At 38.2% G+C, this 20,851-nt stretch overlaps 1 protein-coding gene across 1 annotated transcript in view; it reads right to left on the reverse strand.

The window, feature by feature from the left end:
* Nucleotides 1-20,851, reverse strand: part of LOC107506015 (ATP-binding cassette sub-family A member 17) — an 81,516-nt gene that overhangs the window by 37,377 nt on the left and 23,288 nt on the right. The window contains 9 exon segments of the mRNA XM_036225891.1: nt 309-519; nt 777-932; nt 3,129-3,283; nt 6,031-6,160; nt 8,156-8,299; nt 9,286-9,458; nt 11,459-11,632; nt 17,703-17,820; nt 18,703-18,819. Of these exon segments, the coding sequence (XP_036081784.1) occupies nt 309-519; nt 777-932; nt 3,129-3,283; nt 6,031-6,160; nt 8,156-8,299; nt 9,286-9,458; nt 11,459-11,632; nt 17,703-17,820; nt 18,703-18,819 (1,378 nt within the window).

Here is a 20,851-nt window from a genome sequence, read left to right on the forward strand (position 1 = left end):
ACTTGGCTACCTGGATGAAGAGGCAGTGAATTGGCAGAGTGGAACTCAAACACAAGTCGTCTGACTCCAAGTCAGAAAAATTTCAAGATTCTTTTCAATTCTTTCTTTTCTCATTCTCACAATCCCCTCTGCCTGGGACCTTGGGTCTCCACCTAGAGGCTACAGACAGAAAGTCTAGAGAAGGCCTTTCCCTGCTTGATTCAGGAGCCCTTCATGAAAGTTAACAGTGGGCACTTTCTTCAGACCCAGGTCCCTGTACGGAAGGGCAACTGGGCTGCCCACCTTGCTTTCATCCTTCAGCCACTCACCATATTTCTGTTTAAGGAACAGTGATGACCCGCAGCACTGCAGCTCCCCGTTGGCCATGATGGCGATGCGGTCCCCTAGCAGGTCGGCCTCGTCCATGAAATGAGTGGTCAGCAGGATGGTGCGGCCACTTTTCTGCTGCTGAAGAAGGTCCCATATGGCCCTCCTGGAGATGGCATCAACACCCGAGGTGGGCTCGTCCAGCATCAGCACCTGGAGGGCAGAGGAACAGCTTCGTGAACTGGCCCCGGCTGGCTGTGCTGTCAGTCTAGTGTGACTTGAATTCTATGAAGATGTGGCAGCACCACCCTCACCAGGCTGTCTGTCCAGGGCATTCAGGGCTGAGGGGGTGCTAGAGGACGATTCCTCTGGGCCCTGCTGCCCCAAGCGTTTATCCACTGAGTGCGTGAGTCCTGACCTGTGAGCCTCACTGTCCCAACTGTTTCTCCACTACATGCAGGGGCCCTGACCTTGGAGCCTGTTATGAGGGCGATGCCAATGGACAGCTTGCGCTTCATTCCCCCGCTCAGAAACTTGCACCGGCAGTCCTGCTTGTCCTCCAGACTGAGGATGCGCAGCATCCTTTTGACTTCTTCAGAGCACTTCTGGCGTGACAAGCCTTTCAGCTGAAATAGAAAAAGATAGATAGATCTGGCAGAGGCTTCTGACAGGAGGCTAACCCATCCAACAAACATTTTGCTTGAATATACAAAAGATATACACAAGATATACAAAATAGTGTACTACCTTCAGGAAAAGGAATGGACAAAAGGCTTTGGCATTTTAAATCATGTAAATATATGACTTATTCATACCAAATATAGCTGCATATTGCAAGGATTATACACCATGACCAAGTGGGATTTATCCCAGGAATGCAAGGAAGTTTCAACATATAAAAAAATCAATGTAAGCATGTAGGTATACTTATAAGTATAGTACTTTCCTGAGTTCCAACCTCAGGGGGCAGTGGGAATTCCTAAATTTATAGTCAGTCAGAAGTGCTTTGTTTGTCTGGGAACCCCCAAGGTTGTAACTGGTTTCTGAAGTGGGGGCAGTCTTACAGGGTACTGTGCCCTTAATGTGTAAAGTCTGTGCTAACTCTATTGTTAGCATCAAGTTGCATTACAGTAATACAACATATTTATATAATGAAGGGTAGAATGGTCTAGCAGATCCTGAAATTTATATGGAAATGCAAGGGACCTAGAATAGCCCAAACAATCTTGAAAATAAGAAAAAAGTTGGAGGACTCACGCTACCTGATTTCAAAACTACTATAATCAATTAAGACATTATGGTATTGCCATAAGGATACACACATAGACCAATGGAATAAAATTAAGAATCCAGAATAATCCCATACATCTGTGGGATTATCAACTGATTTTGACGAAGGTGCCAAGACCATTCAATGGGGAAAAGAATAGTTTTTCAACAAACGGTGCTATATGACTAGATCTCTACAGGCAAAAGAATGAATTTGACCTCTACCTTATACCATACACAAAAATTAGCTCAAAATGGATCAAAGACATAACTGTAAGAACTACAATTATGAAACTCCTAGAAGGAAACACAGGTGTAAATCGTAGGTAATCCTTTTTATAATATGACCTTGAAAGCACAAGTGACTAAAACAAACACAAATAAACAAACAAACAAACAAATAAAATTGGATTTCATCAAAATTTAAAATTTTCATGTATCAAAGAACATTATCAATAAAGGGAAAGGATAACACATGGAATGGGAGAAAGTCTTTGCAAATCATATATGTGATAAAGGTCTAGTATCTAGAATATATAAAAAACTCTCATGATTCAACTACAAAAAAAAAAAAAAAAGCAACCTGACTGAAAAATGGGCATTTTTCAAAAAAATAGACTGTTCTTCAAAGAAGACTTAGAAATGTCCAATTAGCACATGAAAAGATGCACCACATCCTTAATCACCAGAGAATGCAAATCAGAACCCCAATGAGATACACCTCACAGCCACTAGAATGGAAGTTCTTCAAAAAGATTTTTTTTTTGAAGATTAACATAGAGTTACCATATGACTCTCACTCCTAAGTATTTACCTAAAAGAACTGAAAATAAATGTTCAAACAAAAAACTTGAACACTAACATTCGCAGCAGCACTATCCACATAGCCTAAGGTATAAATAATCCAGCTGTCCATCAACTGATGAGTGGATAAACAAAATATGGATATATAGCTCCATACAATGGAATATTATTCTGCCATTAAAGGGAGTAAAGTATTAACACATGCTACAACATAGATAAACCTTGAAAACACGTCAAGTGAAAGAAGTCAGACACAAAGGTAACATCCAATAGAATGCATGATTCTATTTATTTGAAATATTCAGAATAGTCAAATGCATAAAAATAGAAAGCAGATTAGTGGTTGTCAGAGGCTGAGGGGAAGAAGGACTTAGAAGTGACTGCTAATGGATACAGGTTTTTAGAGATGATGAAAATGTTCTGCAATTAGATAGTGGTGAACTGTGAATATTCTAAAAACTACTGAATTTTACATTGTAAAATGAGCAAAATAGTGGATTTCATGTTAGGTGAATTTCACCTCAATAAAAATAAAAAGTAAATATATAAAATTAAAATAATATTTTCTAGAAACCTTTAACTCAAAAACTTTAAGCACCAAGTCTCTCCCACTTCCCGAATGTTTAGGGAATAACATCCAGAAGAGGTTTCAAGACCCTCCCAGGTTCTCTGACCCTCCCAGAGTCAGAGAACTGCAGGATATCTTACCACCCCCAAGAATGAGTACAGGGGAAACAAAGCTTGCTCACCTGAGCATAGAAACAAAGCTGTTCTGCTACCGTCAAGTTATCAAACAAGATATCATGTTGAGGGCACCAGCCCAGGCTCTTCCGGATTTGAACCATGTCTTGTGAAATTTCATATCCATTGATATCTGCCTGTCCACTTGATGGGGAAATAAGACCTAGGAGCAAGTGGAAGACACATCCTCAAGTCATTTTCAGTCAGAGCACACAGCCGAACAAAGGCTTGATGATGCCCTTGCTTTGCTTCTCTCACACAGACCACCCTGTTCTTCTTTGTCATAGTTAATCAGTAATGCCAGGGAATATATGTTCTATGACAGTGAACGAGGATGTATGGGGGGATAGTAGAGATAGGAGATGTACTCCTATCTTGCTTTTAAGGGGTTCCAATCTGGTAAGTGAGTACAACACACACAGGCATTTATAAAGCAAATTACATTGCTATAAGCATTAATAATATGGATGCATAGTAACTATGAAGGAGAAAAGTCTTTGGGGCATCTAACAGTTCTGAACTAAGACCTTTGAAGGCAAGATCCATGACTGATTCATCTCTGATTCTCAATGAATTCCTAATAAATACCAGTGAATGAATTAATGTACGTACTCACTGCCAAATGTATGTCAACCTGTCCATCCTCATACTATCTTTGTCTTTACTCTCATTTTCTTATCCTAAGTATATTTTTCACATTGAAAAAGAGCAATAAATGTCTATTGCAACACGGTTTGGAGAAGAAAGTATTACAAAGAAAACAAAAATTACATTAAATCTCATCATTAGAAGGTAACTGGTGTTAACATTTTGTTATATTGCTGTATGTATTTTTTATGCATATACTGACTCAAGCATTAATTTTTTAGCAAAATTAGAAAATATAAATCCTGGTTTTTCATATAACAATGTATTGAAGCCATTTGTCCACATCGACAAAATCTGCACAATTTTTAAAGGCTAAAAATATTTCATTGTTATGAATATACCCTATTTATTTAACCCAAACACTAGCAGAGAGTCAGATGATTTGCAATTTTTCACAAGTATAGACATGTGGTATAACTTTGCCTGCTTTCCAGATTATTTCCTTACTCTAAATTAACAAAAGTAGATTTGGTAGGTCAAAAGGCAGATGAAACTTTAAAGGTTTTTGGTAGTTACTGCCAAATTACCCATTGCTGGGGTTTTTAGATCTTCCATTTTGTCTGTAGTTAATAAAGCAGCTATGATTGGTTAAGGGAAAAAGGTGATACTATTCTATAGTAAATGTAAAAGTCTCCATATAGCTACAGTAATAGAATAACTAAATAGAAGATCTCATAGAACACCAACAACGACGACGACAATAACAAAAAACCTGCACACAAAACTACTACTGAGTGGAGGAGAGACAGGGATTAAAATACAAAACATGCCTGTACTAAGTTTTGGGTCCCTCTGCAAACAATGTGATACAGAAGCCCTTCCATGTCTGATGTCCTGGGCAGACAGCCTTCCCAGCTTCGCATCTTCAGGGCTACTGAATCTCACTATGTGTCTTTTTAGTGGCACCACTTTCTTCAGGGCAGCAGGGCCTTTTTTCTATGCCTTGTCACTGCTGGTAGAAATCCATGGCTGAGCTTTTCTGAAATATCATTCTTTGTCTTCAATTTGACAGAATTTTCAATTTCATTAGTTAATTAGCCCAGTCATTCATTCGATGATATTTATCAAGTGCCTATTGTTTGCCAAACACTGTTTCAGGCACAGTGGATCCGGAAATAAATAGAACAGGTTCCCAGGCGTGAGGAATGAGAGAGACAGAGAGATAACACACATGTATACAAACAAACCAGGTAAGTTCAGACTGATAAATCCTAGGAACGAAACAATATGCAAGAAGAGTCTGTATGTTGTTTGTATCAGTTGGCCTCCTAAAACAATGCTAGTACCTGGCAGGCTTTCTTGATCACTTAGCCTGTGGGTCTGGCTGGATCACCCTTCAAGCACTGAAGACCTCACAATCTCTGTAGAAGGGAAGGCCTTCTCTAAGTGGCCGTAATGCCAGGAGCAGTAATGCCTGTACCTGAGAGAGGACACTCTGTCTAGAGACACTCCAGTCCAGCAAACTGGCCAGCTTAGACCTCAGTCCTGATGCACACTGAGCCCATCCAGTGTGTATCTGCTTGGCTAAAACTTGGTATTTAAAGTCTGACTACTAAAGGGGTGACCAAAGGCTCCTCAGACCAAGCTTCACTATGAGTCTGCTCTTCAAATGCCTTGGGTAGAAGGTGCATCAACAACCTATGAGGAGAATCATGGCGGCCTGACTTTGAAGAGCTAATAGCTTCCTAGCAGTTTGGTGTTCTGTGTGCAACAAAGAACTGGTTGGCTTTCAGAGCTCCTGAAGTTTGGAAATGGATTTCATCGGTTTTGCACAGAGCTTTACACAGGTGAAGATTTCGATAAATGTTTCTTGAATGAATGAGTTTTCGGACATCACAGAATATTAATTGATTAAAATGTGAAGAATTATTTAGATATAAAAATTATTCTGAAATACTTTTAGAATAATTCACCAGGTATCATTCTAAAAGGGCTCCTGGCAATCAAAAGCTAATGGAGGATTGCTTTGGTTGAGAGATTGGCAGTGTTTCTATCTGGAAAGCAACATGCTAAGCAGCGTTCACAGCTTCATTATCCAAGATTAAGTTCTTCAGATCGACTGAAAGAGCCAGATTTCCTTCTTCTGGTACAGAGTAATGTGAACGACCAGACACTACACAGATGGTAAAAACAAACAACAAACAAAAAATGCTTAACATTAAAATGTCAGTGAAATCTAATAAGGGTAGATGGAGCTAAAAATCTAGATCTGTTGGATGAATTTTTCAGAGTTTCTTCAGGAGGGCTGTCCCTACTGTATACCTGTGAGCATGCAGCAGACGGTGGTTTTGCCTGCTCCATTGTGTCCCAGGAGAACAGTGATCTGGCCCTGGTACAGATTCATGGTCAGATCTTTGACTGCCATTTGTTTATTTCTTCCCTTATAAAACACCTGCGGAAAAATCAAAGTGTGACTGACAGTGTAACACATACATGCATGTGGCATCTCTGAAGAACCTCTGACAGGTTGAGAACCTGAAAAGTTTATCAATGGTGAAAATCTACAAAGGGAGCCCCTTCTTTCAGAGTTTGCCTCAGTAGCTGTTTGGAGCTCTGAGAAAACTGACAGGGAGCAATCCTAGGGGTTTTCCAGAGTCTCTGGAACCTAGTAGTAGAGAACTTGAACCACAGAGGCCAGAGTTCAAGGATGAAGGGCTCAGAGATTGAAAGGGGAGTCTTTTTACTGATTCTAGAGCCACACCTTGCTCTGCATTACATGGCTAAGCCCCTGAGAAAGGGCACCCTGGCTCTTTGGTGGGAGGTGTTGATCTAGGGAGAGGATCCCAGGCAGAGCAGCCTGTTTTCTGAATCAAATGTTTCTAGCATTTTAAAAAACATTTATTGTTTCTTATTACACAAGTAATTCATACAGAAGAATATAAGAAAGAAAATCAAATCACTCATAATGCCACCCTCAGAGATAGCATCACATTTTAGTATATGCCGTAAACAATTTCTGTCCTGTCTAATGGTATTTGACAGGACATGAGGTCTGCAGTGCAAACACTAGAGTTGAGTGAAACTTAGATGTTACTTCTTGCCATAATTTATCTAATTATGTTTGGGAGCTGGATGCTGCCAGAAGGAATTTGGCAAACTTCCCCCCTACCCCCACATCAATTTGATAGTGATTTTTAAAAATCAAGTATGATAGTCCTGTTCCTTGAATTCGCAGTCTCCCTTTTTCATTAAAGGTTAATATGGGACAGAATTCTAGGCAATAAGAATAAGGGGTAATCTACTGAAGGGCATAAAGAAGGAAGGAAGGAAGGAAGGAAGGAAGGAAGGAAGGAAGGAAGGAAGGAAGGAAGGAAGAAAGGAAGGAAGGAAGGAGGGAAGGAAGGAAGGAGAAAGGAAAGAAAGAGGGAGGAAGAGAGGGAGGAAGGGAAGAAGGAAGGGAAGAAGGAAGGAAGGACTGAAAGAAAGCCTTTGGCTCTTATCTTTCCCTATAGATGAGCTGTAGCAGCTCTCCTGCAACCATATAAATGATAAGTGTGCAGATTTAAGCTAATATGATTCCAATGGCCCGGGGAAAATATATGAAAGCAAGCAAGGAAACAGAAAGAACTGTAGTCTGGGATAGCTTTGTTGGGCAGTTGAAATCATGCCAGAATCATGCACCTACTTACTGCTTGTTATGTGAAAAAAGAAAATGCTACCGCTGCTTATCGAAGCCATAGTAAATTGGGTGAAGACTCAGGTATTCCTAGCTGCTGCCACAGTACGTGAAAGAGCTGGAATAATCACTTATGTCATGCATCTCCTGGGCTAGGATGTGATCCACTTGATCCCACAGGCAGAGGAAGGTGACCCAAAGTGACAGTGCTGCAGCATCAATAGGAGAGGACATCACCTCTGCTTAGGCTCATCATGTTTGAAGAGTGGAAGATTCCAAGCAAAAAATAATGCTCTGGAGGACGCTCCAGGGCATAGAGCTTACACCCAGGTATCCTGTCATGAGAGTCCTAGTCAATGCAGGGCTCTGCATGTAGGAAATGCTCAGTAAACACTGGTGAGAGAACAAACACATACATTTGGAAGCCAACAATGAAATCTGGTTTATAATTTGATTTGGTTATGTAAAAATGCTGGTGGATCAAAGTCGGCCATCAAATGGCTGAGTTCCAGTGTGTACCCAACAAGGGTATTTGGCATTGTGAGGATGGAAGGGGACTATTTCAAGAGAGGTCATCTACATCTTCCATCCAGTCATCTAACTTTATGACAGGAAACAGGACATTTTACATTATATTCCTAATTTTGAGAATAGCAGTACAAAGGGAAATTAAAACTCTATCACTAAATGTACCTTTGAACCACTGTCAGAATAAAGTAGAAGTCTCTGTGCACTATTTCTTAAGTTCTCCAAAGATTTGTGAGCCAATACCTTATACAGATTTTGGATTGCAATTCCTTTCATCAAACCAGTAGGCTCTTCCTTAATGAACTTGCTTTTCAGAGCTTTCTCAGTATTTTCCGCATCCAAGACCAATTGTGTAGAAGATGAAGATTCTCCATGCCAGTAGGAGGGCTAATGAGGAAGTCAACTTACATTAATATGTTTAGGTGAATTGACTTTCTTCTTCAGGAAGATAAAGATTTTTGTAAATTAAATTCTCCACAACCCCTTACACCCACCCAAGTTTCCTGTATCAGACATTTAATGGTGCCTTGAGAAGTCAAGCAACTTGCTCACGGACTCATTACCAATAAACTGCATTTCACCCTACAACCAATGGTCCCAAGGATGGAGCTACAAAAGATGCCTCATATCCATGCTCCTGGTGTACTGAGGAAGACATTGTGTTGACAATTAGTGTCCTCGTGGGTTGAGGCCTGGGAAATACTGGAGTTAACAATCTACCCACTTCTCCACATTCCAAGACAGGCAAGCATGGCAGCTTTTACAGACCAAAGTGAGTACTGTGCAATTCAGACAGGATCAGTCACTTCACAAAATCATGGGGCAGGACCAGCAGAGGCTACTGCAGGACTGAATGAGGCATAACAAGCTCAACTTTGTAAGAAAAATTTAGTCATTGTTAAGAGAGAAGTGATTCTGGGAACTTCATTGGGTTGTCAAAAAAAGCTGTGTCCCCCGCCAGTACCGTGGGGTCACTGAGGTCTCAAAGAGCTTCTGGGATATTCTAACAGTCCAAAGAGGAAAGAATAGGTGAAGTTATGAGGGCTCCATCATGTTGTGGGTGGTGTCCTGTGGGGGAATATGGGGCTGACGTTTGAGTGGGCACATATACGATATCCCCGGGCACTCTCGGGGTCCTCTGCATAGGGCATCAGCAGTGGTGCAAGAGTCCGAGAAACTGACATGTGCTGTTAATTATGCTCCCTTGGCAACCACTAGCTGATAGGTGTGAGGGGAAACCAGGTTAGAGAACCAGTTTAGATTTTCTAGAGTTTGTGATTTCAATTAGGACACAACCTAGAGGGGTAGAAATATTGATGACAAGCTATAAAGAGTCTAATGTTGATGTAAAAAACAGCAGCATTAGTACTCACTGTGACAAAGAAGTACCAAGGCTTAGGTGTACCATACTCCCCTGGGAAGATCGACTCCACATACCAGGTCACCAAGGTGTACAGGAAAGAGTCCAGTAGTAGCATTAGCAGCACCTGAGTAAAGTTAAACTCTCCACTTACACTGCCTATGTTCTCCCAGCGGATGCCGGTTCCTGTTCCACAGGAAGGAAACAGTCACTACATGCCAGAGAAAAGTTACAAAAAGTATATTCTGATATTAATATGATGACATCTTTGTTTTATTTCTCAATTGCTACAGAAATTAAGGAAGGAAAAGGCTGTTATTTACTGGGCCCCTTTGAAACTGAGAACAATCTAGTAAATGATATATTAATAAATCCATAAATGAGAGCCTTGAGTGACAAACCCACCTAGGTGCTCCAATAACATGTAGGTTCTGATTTTAAGAAGAGGCCAAGATGTGCCAGCCATACAATCACAAAGTAGGCCCATTAACCCCCAACCCAGAGTTCTGCTTCACGTTGTATAGATAGTGATTCCTGTTTAGGATTAGGACTGAAAGCTCTGCACTAGACTTACTGAGAAAATGTACAGGGAAATTTCATCAGCTTATTCACCCTAGGCCTGTCATCTGCTATGAGCAAATAGGTCAGATAAACAAGAGAATGCACTCCAGCAAAGGGATGAGGGTTCTAAATAAGAAATATTGTCCTTGGATCTCTAACATATCATCAATTATATCCTTAGAGATTCCTATCTGCTTATGATCATATGCATCTGTATTTCCTTCAGCTATAATAGTAGACATGGCTTTTGTGAGCTATCCTATGCTTTTTAGGAAGGAACACTAATCTTCAGCTCAATGGGAGCAGAATGCTTTCAAACCAAGAGAATCATCCAGTCCACCCGCTCACCCAAATTCTCTCAACTTTCAACAGATAGGCTCCATTAAGTCCCATATGCCATTTAAAATCCACTGTGACTATTTATAAATTATATGGTCTTATCATTACTTTGTGAAAGAAAACCACTTACTTTCAATGAATTCTGGTCAATTTATATCCTTCATAAAATTTTAAGTACTCTTAATCCATTTAGACTTTCCCAGCTTAACAAAGAAGTTCATCAATAGGTGATGCCTCTGATGATGTCACTGGAAGGAAACTCACAAACTAGACCCTACTTATAATTCCTATTCCTGCTATCTGCTGCTAAACCAAGCTGTACCATTTGGAATAGAGCTCTGGTGATAAAAGTTAACATCGAATAAGTCAGAGGGATGTAATGTACAGCATATGGAATATAGTCAACAATATTTAATAACTATGTTTGGTGACAGATAGTTACTAGACTTGTCATGGTGAATGACTTCCTAAGGTATATAAATGTCTAATCACTAGGTTGTATGTCTGAAACTCTGAAACTAATAGAATATTGTTTGTCAACTATGATTTAGAAATTGATTTTTAAAAAGCAAAATAAATAAATAGATAGATAGATAGATAGATAGATAGATAGATAGATAGATAGTTAACATGAAGCAATGAAGGCACTTGCTAAATTGTTCATAGCAGTTCATCTCAGTACCACTGAAATGTGAAATAGGTCCATTTAGTAAGTATTAAAAGCCCACAGAGCTCAGTGGTTCCTATACTTTAATTGATATTTTGGCTGTAACCTTCTGAAGTGACTGTAGGTGTTCTGAAGAATGCTTCAAACTCCAGAAACATAGGACAAATGGAAACTTGGGGTTGTACTTACAACTGTGGAAGTTGTAAGGGAGCTAAAGCACCTCTGATGGAAGGTTCCCTAGACCAACCCTGAAGGCTATGAGAATAAAACATAATGTATTGTACATAGCACTATGCTATCTATAAAGCTCTAAAGTGTTATCTGAACTTCTAATCATAGATCGATATATTTCAAATCTATATAATTATAAAGATATAAGCATAGAATTTCCTAAATCATCGATATGCTTTAGTTTTTCTCACAAACTACATTGTAAGCAGTATGGTGTGAACCATGTCCTATAATTCTTTAGTGTTCCCTACAGTATCTAACAGAGTTGTAAGTACATTGTAAAAGTTCAGAGCACTGAATGAAATATGCCACTTATGTGTATTTGGAAATGAAGGTCAGCTTTGTCTGTTAGCTATGGCAGCCTACCTTGGGTACCGGTAAGGCTCACCTTTTGTCTCAAATATGGAGATTAATCGGACTCCCAGTGCCATGGCAACATTTGAGAGGAGACAAAAAGTAATCTTTTGGGAGTGGCTCCTCTGGGTGTAGGTGAAAGCAAGGTACATGTATGGGAGATAGGTGAAGAAGAAGATGATACCTCCTGAGGCAGTTGCGACATGGGCTGCAAATTCAGAGGGAAGAAATGAAAAGAGTTTCATCGATAACGCACAAAGAAGTATGCCACTAAGCTCCGACCCCCAGCCACACTAAGGAAAGTGTCTCTGCCTTTATCTCAGCATTTCAAAAGGGAAGCAATCTTTTAAGAAATTTTGATAGAAACCTGTCATAGTTCCACTTTCAATATCAAAAGACTGAGACCATTTGTGGTACTTAAAAAATGAATTGATCCTTATATAAAGGCACAAATATCTAACTGCCTAACACTTCCTCTGTCTAAAACTACATTAATAATATCTCCTATAATAAAAACCTTCTTAAAAGATGAGTGTAGCATCTAATAAGCATTGCCTGGCACTGTGGTGAGCATTTGATACACAACATCTTATTTAATCTTCATGATCTCCCTGTTTTACAGAGGAGGAAACCAAGGCTTAGCTACATTAAATAAATCTTCTGAATGTCATGGAGCTGGTAAATCATGAGTCAAGGATTCGAGGTTTTCCAGGCTCTAAGCATAGTGGCTCCAGATTTAGAAATAAGGCCAATCTGACTGAAGCATAGGAGATGAACTCAAATTAAATGCAAACATTTGATCTTCAGGAAGGTAAGAGAATAAGGATTGAAAATGTAAGGATTGCAGTTAAGACATCAGGCAGCTCTTTGCTGAACCTGGCTACATAAACTACAGCTGACCTGGGTTTTCTGTAACACCTCTAAATTTCAGTGTCTTATTTTATAAAAGGTGATAATAATTGCTAACATTTACTAAGCTCTTACTGTACACCAAGTAGTGTTCTTAGCATTTTATATATAATATCCCATTTAATCTTCATAATTAAGTTACGAGATAAGTACTATAATTTTCCAGTTTCACAGATGCAGAAGTGAGTGCACAGAGTCTTGACTTGCTCAAGGTCAGGATCCACACTGAGATACAAAAACAGCACTCTGATGCCAGAGTAACAGCTTTTGACTTCAGTAAGGAAGGGATAAAGGCTGATGTCCTTTTGAGAAGGGGGCAGAAGTTTAAAATAGCTGTCTTAGAGAGATTGGGACAAATTTATAAGGGAATGTAATTGGATTAAAAGGCAGTGCTCAGGGGACCCCACTTGAGAACTGGAGACCTAAATAAAAAGACCAGTGCACACGGTGGAGAGTTTTTCTCCAGCCAAGTTCTGCTACTCAGATATAGGTGCAGAGTAGACAGGGAGCTGGGTTTAACCAGGGTTGAGGTTTTGCAATAAAAGTTCAATGGATAACTGGTAGGTGTACATTAAGGAGTTATCAGAATAATGGACCATGGGATCTGAGCTGGGTAAAGCAGCAAGACAGGCACATGATGGGGTGATGGATAGTGAAAAAGTTTTAGGGCCAGTGGATTAGAGGTCTCTGATGGGGGTCAGAGAATTATGGAAGGAGGCAGGTATAAGAGGAAAGGAGCTTTAAAAAAAGAGATAATGGAGTCAAGAATGGGATGTTTGGGGATGAGATCTGGTTACCCTCAATTATCGATAAAACTAAGCTTTAGGGGATGACCGTGAGAACATAAGATCATTAATGTGGAGTGGAGGAAAAGATCATTAGAAGGAATAGGTCAAGGATTTGAGAGGAGAGAGAGCTGGACCACTAACAATGGTCGCAGCATTATTGAGTGGAGAGAATCATAGTGAGCCAGGAGCTAAAATTCTTCAACAAAGGGAAGTAACCAGGAGCAACAGGTGATTTCAATAAAAAGTAGCACTTGATTTAGTTGGATGACACCCACTTCAATGGGGCTGAGTGAGCTTTTTTAGCAAGAGAGGAAGAGGAATGATCTGGAGGAACACTGTGTGCTCATTAACATAGATTCGTAAATAATTTTATGCATTTGCCTTATAAATCACATAGAAAAAAAAGAGGAGCTACAAACCAAAAGTACAATAATACTGGCTTTAGCTTCCTTTACTAGTTATCTTTATTTCTTCTTATGGCTTCCAGTTACTGTCTGGTGTCTTTTTGTTTCAGCCTGAAATATTTTTTGTAGGGCAGGTGCACTGGTAATAAATTCTCTCAGCTTTTATCTGACAATGTCTTAATTTTGTCTTCATTCTTGAGGGATAGTTTTGCCAGATATAAAAGTCAGCTCTTAATTTTACTGAGGATCACTTGTATCCAAGGAGTCTCTTCTCTCTTGCTGCTTTCAAAATGTTCTCTTTGTCTTTGGGTTTTGACAATTCAAATGGCTCTTGCTATGGATCTCTTTTTGAATATCCTTCTTGGAGTGTACTGAGCTTCTCAGGTTTGTAAACTCATGTCTTTAATTAAATCTGGGGCGTTTTCAGCCACTATTTCTTCAAATGTTTTTTCTGATTCTTTTCCCTCTCTTCTCATTCTGGGACTTCCATGATGTGTAATTTGGCACACTTGATGATGTCTTAGAGAGAAATTAACATCAATCCTTTTAAAATTCTAGACACGGAGATGAATGGAATATAATAGTCCAGAAATAAACCTTCATATATATTGATTTTTAACATGTGCCAAGACCATTCAGTGGAGAAAAGGACAGTCTTTCAATAAATGGTGCTGGGAAAACTGGATATCTCTGCCTGCAAAAGAATGAAGTTGGACCCTTGCCTTATACCATATACAAAAATTAACTCAAAATGGATTAAAGATCTAAATGTAAGAGATAAAAGTATAAAACTCTTAGAAGAAAAATTAGAGGGAGGATTTCATAACCTTGAATTTGGCAATGGCTTCTTAAATGTGAAGCCACAAAAGCACAGGTGACAAAAGAAAAAATAGATAAATTGGACTTCAACAAAATTAAAAACTTTTGTGCATCAAGGGACACTACCAATAGAGTAAAAAGACAACTCACAGAATAGGAGAAAATATTTACAAATCATATATATGATAAGGAATTAATATCCAAAATACGTTTAAAAGAAAACTTACAACTCAACATCCACAAAATAAACAATGAGGTTAAAAAATGGGCAAAGGACTTGAACAGACATTTCTTCAAAGAAATTGGAACCATTTGTGTATTGCTAGGAGGAATGTAAAATGGTGCAATTACACTCCTAGGTGTTTACTCAAAGGAATTCAAAACAGGGACTCAAACAGATACTTGTACATGAAAGTTCATAGCAACATTTTTCACAATAGCCCAAAGCTGTTCATCAAAAGATGAATGGATAACAAAATGTGGCATATCCATACAATGGAATATTATTCAGCCATCATAAAGAATAAAGTGAGGTAGGAGTCCAAGTGGTTAGCCATTCGTCCCAGCTCTCTATGTTGAAGAGACTATTCTTTCCTCATTGAATGGTCTTGGCACCCCTGTCAAAATCAATTGGCCATTAGATGTATGGATTTAATTCTAGGCTCTCAATTCCATTCTATTGGTCTTTATGTCTATCCTTATGCCAGTTCCATACTGTTTTTGGTCCCTGTCAGTTTGCAGCCAGTTTGCAACCAAGAAGTGTGAGTCTTTCAATTTTGTTCTTCTTTTTCAAAATAGTTTGGGCTTTGTGAGGCCCCTTGTAATTCCATATGAATTTTAGGATTAGCTTGTTCATTTATGAGAAAGAGTCAGCTGGGATTTTAATAGGGATTTAATTGACTCTATAGATCAATTTGGGGAGTATTGCCATCTTGACAATATTCAGTCTTCCAATTCAGGTATATGAGATGTCTATCCAATGATATAAGTCTTTTTTGATTTTTTTCAGAAATGTTTTATAGTTTTCAATGCACGAGTCTTTTATCTCTTTGGTCAGATTTATTCCTAGGTATTTTACTTTGGATGCTGTTTTAAATGAAATTGTTTTCTTGAGTTCCTTTTCAGAATGTTCGCAACTGATTTTCATGTGTTGACCCTGTATCCTGAAAATTTGCTTTATTTGTTTAATAGCTCTAATAGTTCCTTTTGTGGATTCCTTAGAATTTTCTATATATAAGATGGTGTCATCTTTGAATAGTTTTACTTCTTTCTCTCCAACTGCATGCCTTTTTACTTTTTCTTTCCTACTTATTCTGGCTTGAACTTCCAGTACAATGTTGAATAGCAGAGTGAAAAGTGGGCATCCCTATCTTTTTCCTGATCTTAGGGGGAAAGCTTTCAATCTTTCATCACTGAATATGACATCATCTGTGGGGTGTTCATAAACGGTCATGATCAGGTTGAGGAAGTTCTTTTATATTCTGGTTTTTAAAATGTTTTTATTATAAAAGGTATTAGATTTGGCAAATGCTTTTTTAGAATCAATTGACCAATAAAATTGTGTTTATTTTTTCATCCATTCTATTAAGTGGTATATTACATTGATTGCTTTTCATATGTTGAATCATTCATGCATTCCTGGAATAAATCCCACTTGGTATAGTGTGTAATCCTTTTAATACTGATAGATTTCTTTGCTAATATTTTGTTGAGGAGTTTTCCATATATATTCATAGTTTCATTGTGATATATTTAAAACCATATATCACAATGAAACTGGCAATCAGGTAATGCTGGCCTATAAAACGAGTTAGGAATATTTGTGTTTTTATTTTTGAGTTGTAAGCTGTTTTTTTTTTTTTAATTCTACGTATAAGTCTCTTATGTTATATATTATTTGAAGATGTTTCTCCAAGTCTATGAGTTGGATTTTCACTTTCTTGATGGTATCTTTTGAAATACAAAAGTTTGTAATATTGATGAAGTCCAAGGTATCACTCTTTTCTTTTATCACTTGTAGTTTTGGTGTCATATCTAAGAAATCTCTGTTTAACCCAAGGTGGCTAAGAGTTACTCCTGTATTTTCTTTAAAGAGTTTTGTAGTTTTAGCTCTTACATTTAGGTTTATAATGTACTTTGAGTTAATTTTTGTATTTGATGTGATATAGAGGTCCAATTTTATTCTTTTGCATGTGGGTATACAGTTGTTCCAGCTCTAGTGGTTGAAACGCCTATTTCTTGCCTGTTGAATTGTCTTGGCCTCTTTGTTAAAAACCAATTGATCATGAACTTTGAGTCGTGTGGGATATTTTTGCTTTCACGTGTCACTCTTTCCTGTTTTTTTCTTCCCACTCTGGTCCTGATTTACTGTATTTATGACCTAATTGTTTTTGTCTTTTGATCCAGCCCTCTGCTTATTTCTTGTACTTGACTGCAAGTTCAACTCTTTAGGTTTCAACCTGTAGCACCCCTTTAGCCTTAGGTTTCAGGCATTCTTTGATACTCATACTCCAAGCTCCCCATATAACCTCTTACTTGATCATCGCCCCTGCCATACACACCTTAAAGCTATAAGCACAAGTGAGAAATTAAGTTTAGAGTTCGAATCAGGAGATAGTGTTCAGGCCTATTCAGCCTCTCAAAGAAATCCATCCCCACCTTGGTAGTCAATATTTGCCAGGGCCTATCTACTAGAGCATACTATTTGATGTAAAATGTTCACAAATATAAATAATAAACTACCAAGCTTCATTTATACTATACTTTTACTTTTGTCCAAGTTCTCTTAAACCCTCTTATTTTTAATTTTTTTTTTTTTTTTTTTTTGGTTACCAACTGTAGGGACCTGTTCTCTATCAATGTTTCTACACCTCTCTAGGTTTAATTATAATTCAATTCTCCTGCACTCTGACTTTGACTCTACTTATTATTTTTGCCCCTTGTGGTTCATCAATTCTACCAATAGTCCTGATGGAATCAAATTCCCAGAAATTCCTCTTTTAGTATGGTGTCTTAGAAGCCACACAACTGTTATGCCTCTACTTTATAATCAAGACGTGGAAAATGATCTGCCCTGGATGTCATAGCCCTCATTTCCTTCCAAACTGGGACTTGACATTTGCATCCATTGGAAATGACACTAGGAGCCAAAAACAAAGCATAAAAACATACATATATGGAGATGTTTCCAGAAGTCTTTAATGGAGAACAGAATTATTCCATTGCTAAAATAACCATAAAAGTAAAAACTTGACTCTGGAGAAATAATAATTAATGTCTTAGGTAATGAGAATAGCAATGCTACCAGAAAAAGAAGTCATAAACACAGTTCCCGAGAGAAAATTGTATCGGGACTTACCTTTTTGGAAGAATGTGCTGATCATGAACGCAAAGAAAATTGTGGCAATGGCAAAACACATTAGAAAAACAAATATCAAACTAGGGTCACTGTTCGTGAACACTGCCACATTTTTGATCTACAAAACAATCAGAGATGCACATGATTGTTACATGGAAAGAATGAGGAAAAGGCATAAATACTTTTAAAAAGTACATGAATAAAAAAAGGTTATCTTAAACTAAATAACATACACAGATTTTTAAGGCAGACCTTTGATCCAGTTTCCATTTCCATTTACAAATTATGCTCTGCACATGTATCTTTTTTAAAGGAAAGCATAAGTTTGAACTCAATTTTTGACTCACTGTGAATTTTTTTGCTTCAATAAGAGAGTTTATCCCATTTATCATGATCACTATTACAGATTACTATTTTTTTTCTGATATCTTATGTTTCCTCTTTTTAATGCTTTCTGGACATTTTATATAGTCTGAATTTTCTTGCCTTCCTTTGTCCAAATGGTAATTAAAAAAGTAAATTTTCATTTATCCACATAATGGTTATAATTTAGTTATTAAATTCAGGTTAGCAAATTGGAGCACCAAATGCCATTGACAGCATAAAAGGAAAACTAACAAGATATTATAAAAGAGTTTATATTTTACAATAACTATTTTCAACTATTTGTAGAAAATAAAATTTACAATATTTTGAAATTTATAAAACACATCTTTTGGAATTCCATTTCCTAGTGAAATTTACCACATCCATGTCCAGTACTTAAAGACCAGGAACCAAAGGGAAGGCAAAGCATTCCTGGATCCTAAAGTTTAAATGCTTAATCCCCCAAAGTTTTAGCAAATAGCACCACACATCAAATTGAGGTTCTCCAAGCATTCATCAATAGTGTGTTTTCATCATCTATTGAATCTCAGCACTACCACCTATACCACATCAAATTTCTCTTTCACCTCTTCATAGCTTACTTAGCACATCCTTAAGGACAATAGACACGTACCTCTGTGCAGAAGAGAATGGTCATGAAAGAAACAACAATTAAAGCAGAAATGAAGAACATAATGAACCAAGCAACCCAGTGCTGCCAGTTGTGCAGTCCCATCATACACATATACTCCTAGGAAAAGCAAAAGAACCAGACATTACACAGGCTAATGCTCAGTTCCGACAGGCCTGGTTTAGCTGTCTGTTACTGAAACCCGAGCAGACTGGCAGGAAGGGTCATGTGTATGTCTTGCGGAGAGGTGGCTAGTGAGGATGATGAAGACTAAATGAGTTGGAAAGAGACCTACAAACCAGGGAGTGGCATTTATCTGGTCTAGACATGGTAGAGATAGGCCTTGTGTTAAAATTATTCTTCTTTTGCATTGGTAAGTATACTGTTAGTTCATTCATTTATTGCACACCTACTATAAATGAAGGGCTCCTATGGCCTCAAGGATAGAACATGAGGATATGGCCCTGGCATCCTATGCTCTGATTGCACAAAGCTTCCTGCAATTCACTGAACACAACTGACCCCAATGTCTTTTTTTTCTTTTTCCATACATGTTGTTCCAACTCATTTTTTTCTCATCCTCTCTAGCGAAATCCTACTTGATTTTCAAAACCCAGTTCAGAGTTGATTGCTCTGTGAAGCCTTCTCTGGTCAGCTCGCCCATCCTCCACAAAGCCATAACATCTGTACATTCCCATACCTTAACACTTGGGATTCTTCTTAACATTTGGCTTTATTACCATGAATTGCCTGAGGGAAAGGATTGTGTCATTTATATCTGGTAAATGTAAGTCACTCAGTAAATGTCTGATAAGTGAATAAATGCAAAGCACTGTGCTAAGGACATGCAGGAAAAGTGAAAAATATAAAAAGCAGAGCCTCCGCCTTCCAAAAGTCTACGATCTAGTATTGGAAATACATACATAATAATAACCCTGTAGATTCTACACTTGAAGTATAGAAAAGAGCCCTTTTCAGATTAGAACTAGTAGTGGGTCGATGAATCAAACACAAGTTGCTTAAAGCAGGGGAATCATAAAAATTATACACATTTAACTTAAAATTTTATTTTTACTTATACCATATAAATGTATATGTGCTGGTATCTTCATGTCAGAACACAAACTCTTCTTTTGAAGCTTGGGCCTGCTCATTGGAGCACTAACATAACACCCACCGTAAAGTTTACTCCTGGATCACAATCTTGAAAATGAACTGAGGGCATAAATACAGGTGTGAAGCAAACTAGTACAGACTCTGACCGGGTTAATTTATTTCTCCAAATTTCACAATGGTTTTGCCTACATGAAATTTATTAATGTTTTTTAAAGAGCAGCCTTACTGAATCTTTCCAAAACATTCAACTAAACTTTCAAAGCCAACGTCATTCCATTCCATTCATTCACATCATATTCAATTAAATCACAAATTATTAGAACAAGTGCAGGTATAAGAGATTTAGAAACAAGTCTTGAAAAGCCTATAGCTCAGCAGGCGATAAGCCCATGTGTACTAGAGAGAAGCATACCAGCTGCTTCGTGCTGGGAGCTCCAATCGGAAAGCTTTACAGAGGTGATGGAGTGTTTTTAGTTAATGTGAGAGCTGATTACATGGAAATCAGTTAAGAAAACTCCATCTGTAATATAATAGAGTTGGAAACAACATGCTATGAGAAGATGAGATGAAAGACTAATGAAATTTAGAAAGGATTCCTGAAAAAGATGAACTGCAATATGAATTTTGAAGTAGCGGGTACTCCAAACAGAGGGGCCAGCCTACAGGAGGAATTGTACACTTAGCATCTATTTGGGGAATAGAAAGGAACTTATTCAATTAGAGCAAAGGGCTTATGCCAGGTGGGAGAGATAATCCAAGAGGCTTCTAAATTAAAGACAATTCATTTTAATCCTTCTTAAGCCATTTACATAGCAAAACTAGATTAATACCAGCTAATCTAAGAAGGGACTAGCTCTCAGAATACTGGTGGTGATCTGTGTTCAAAAAAGTGACACTACTTGCTCCTCCCCGCCCCCAACCCCCATTCTCCCCACCTTGGTCCCAGAGACAAACTTGGATATGGCATTCTCCCTCATGGAACAGATGCCATACTAATGACTCCTCCTGGAATATAACTTACCTACTCATGGGTCCT

This window comes from Rousettus aegyptiacus, unplaced genomic scaffold, assembly GCF_014176215.1.
Source record: "Rousettus aegyptiacus isolate mRouAeg1 unplaced genomic scaffold, mRouAeg1.p scaffold_m13_p_8, whole genome shotgun sequence".
Taxonomy (NCBI): Eukaryota; Metazoa; Chordata; class Mammalia; order Chiroptera; family Pteropodidae; genus Rousettus; species Rousettus aegyptiacus.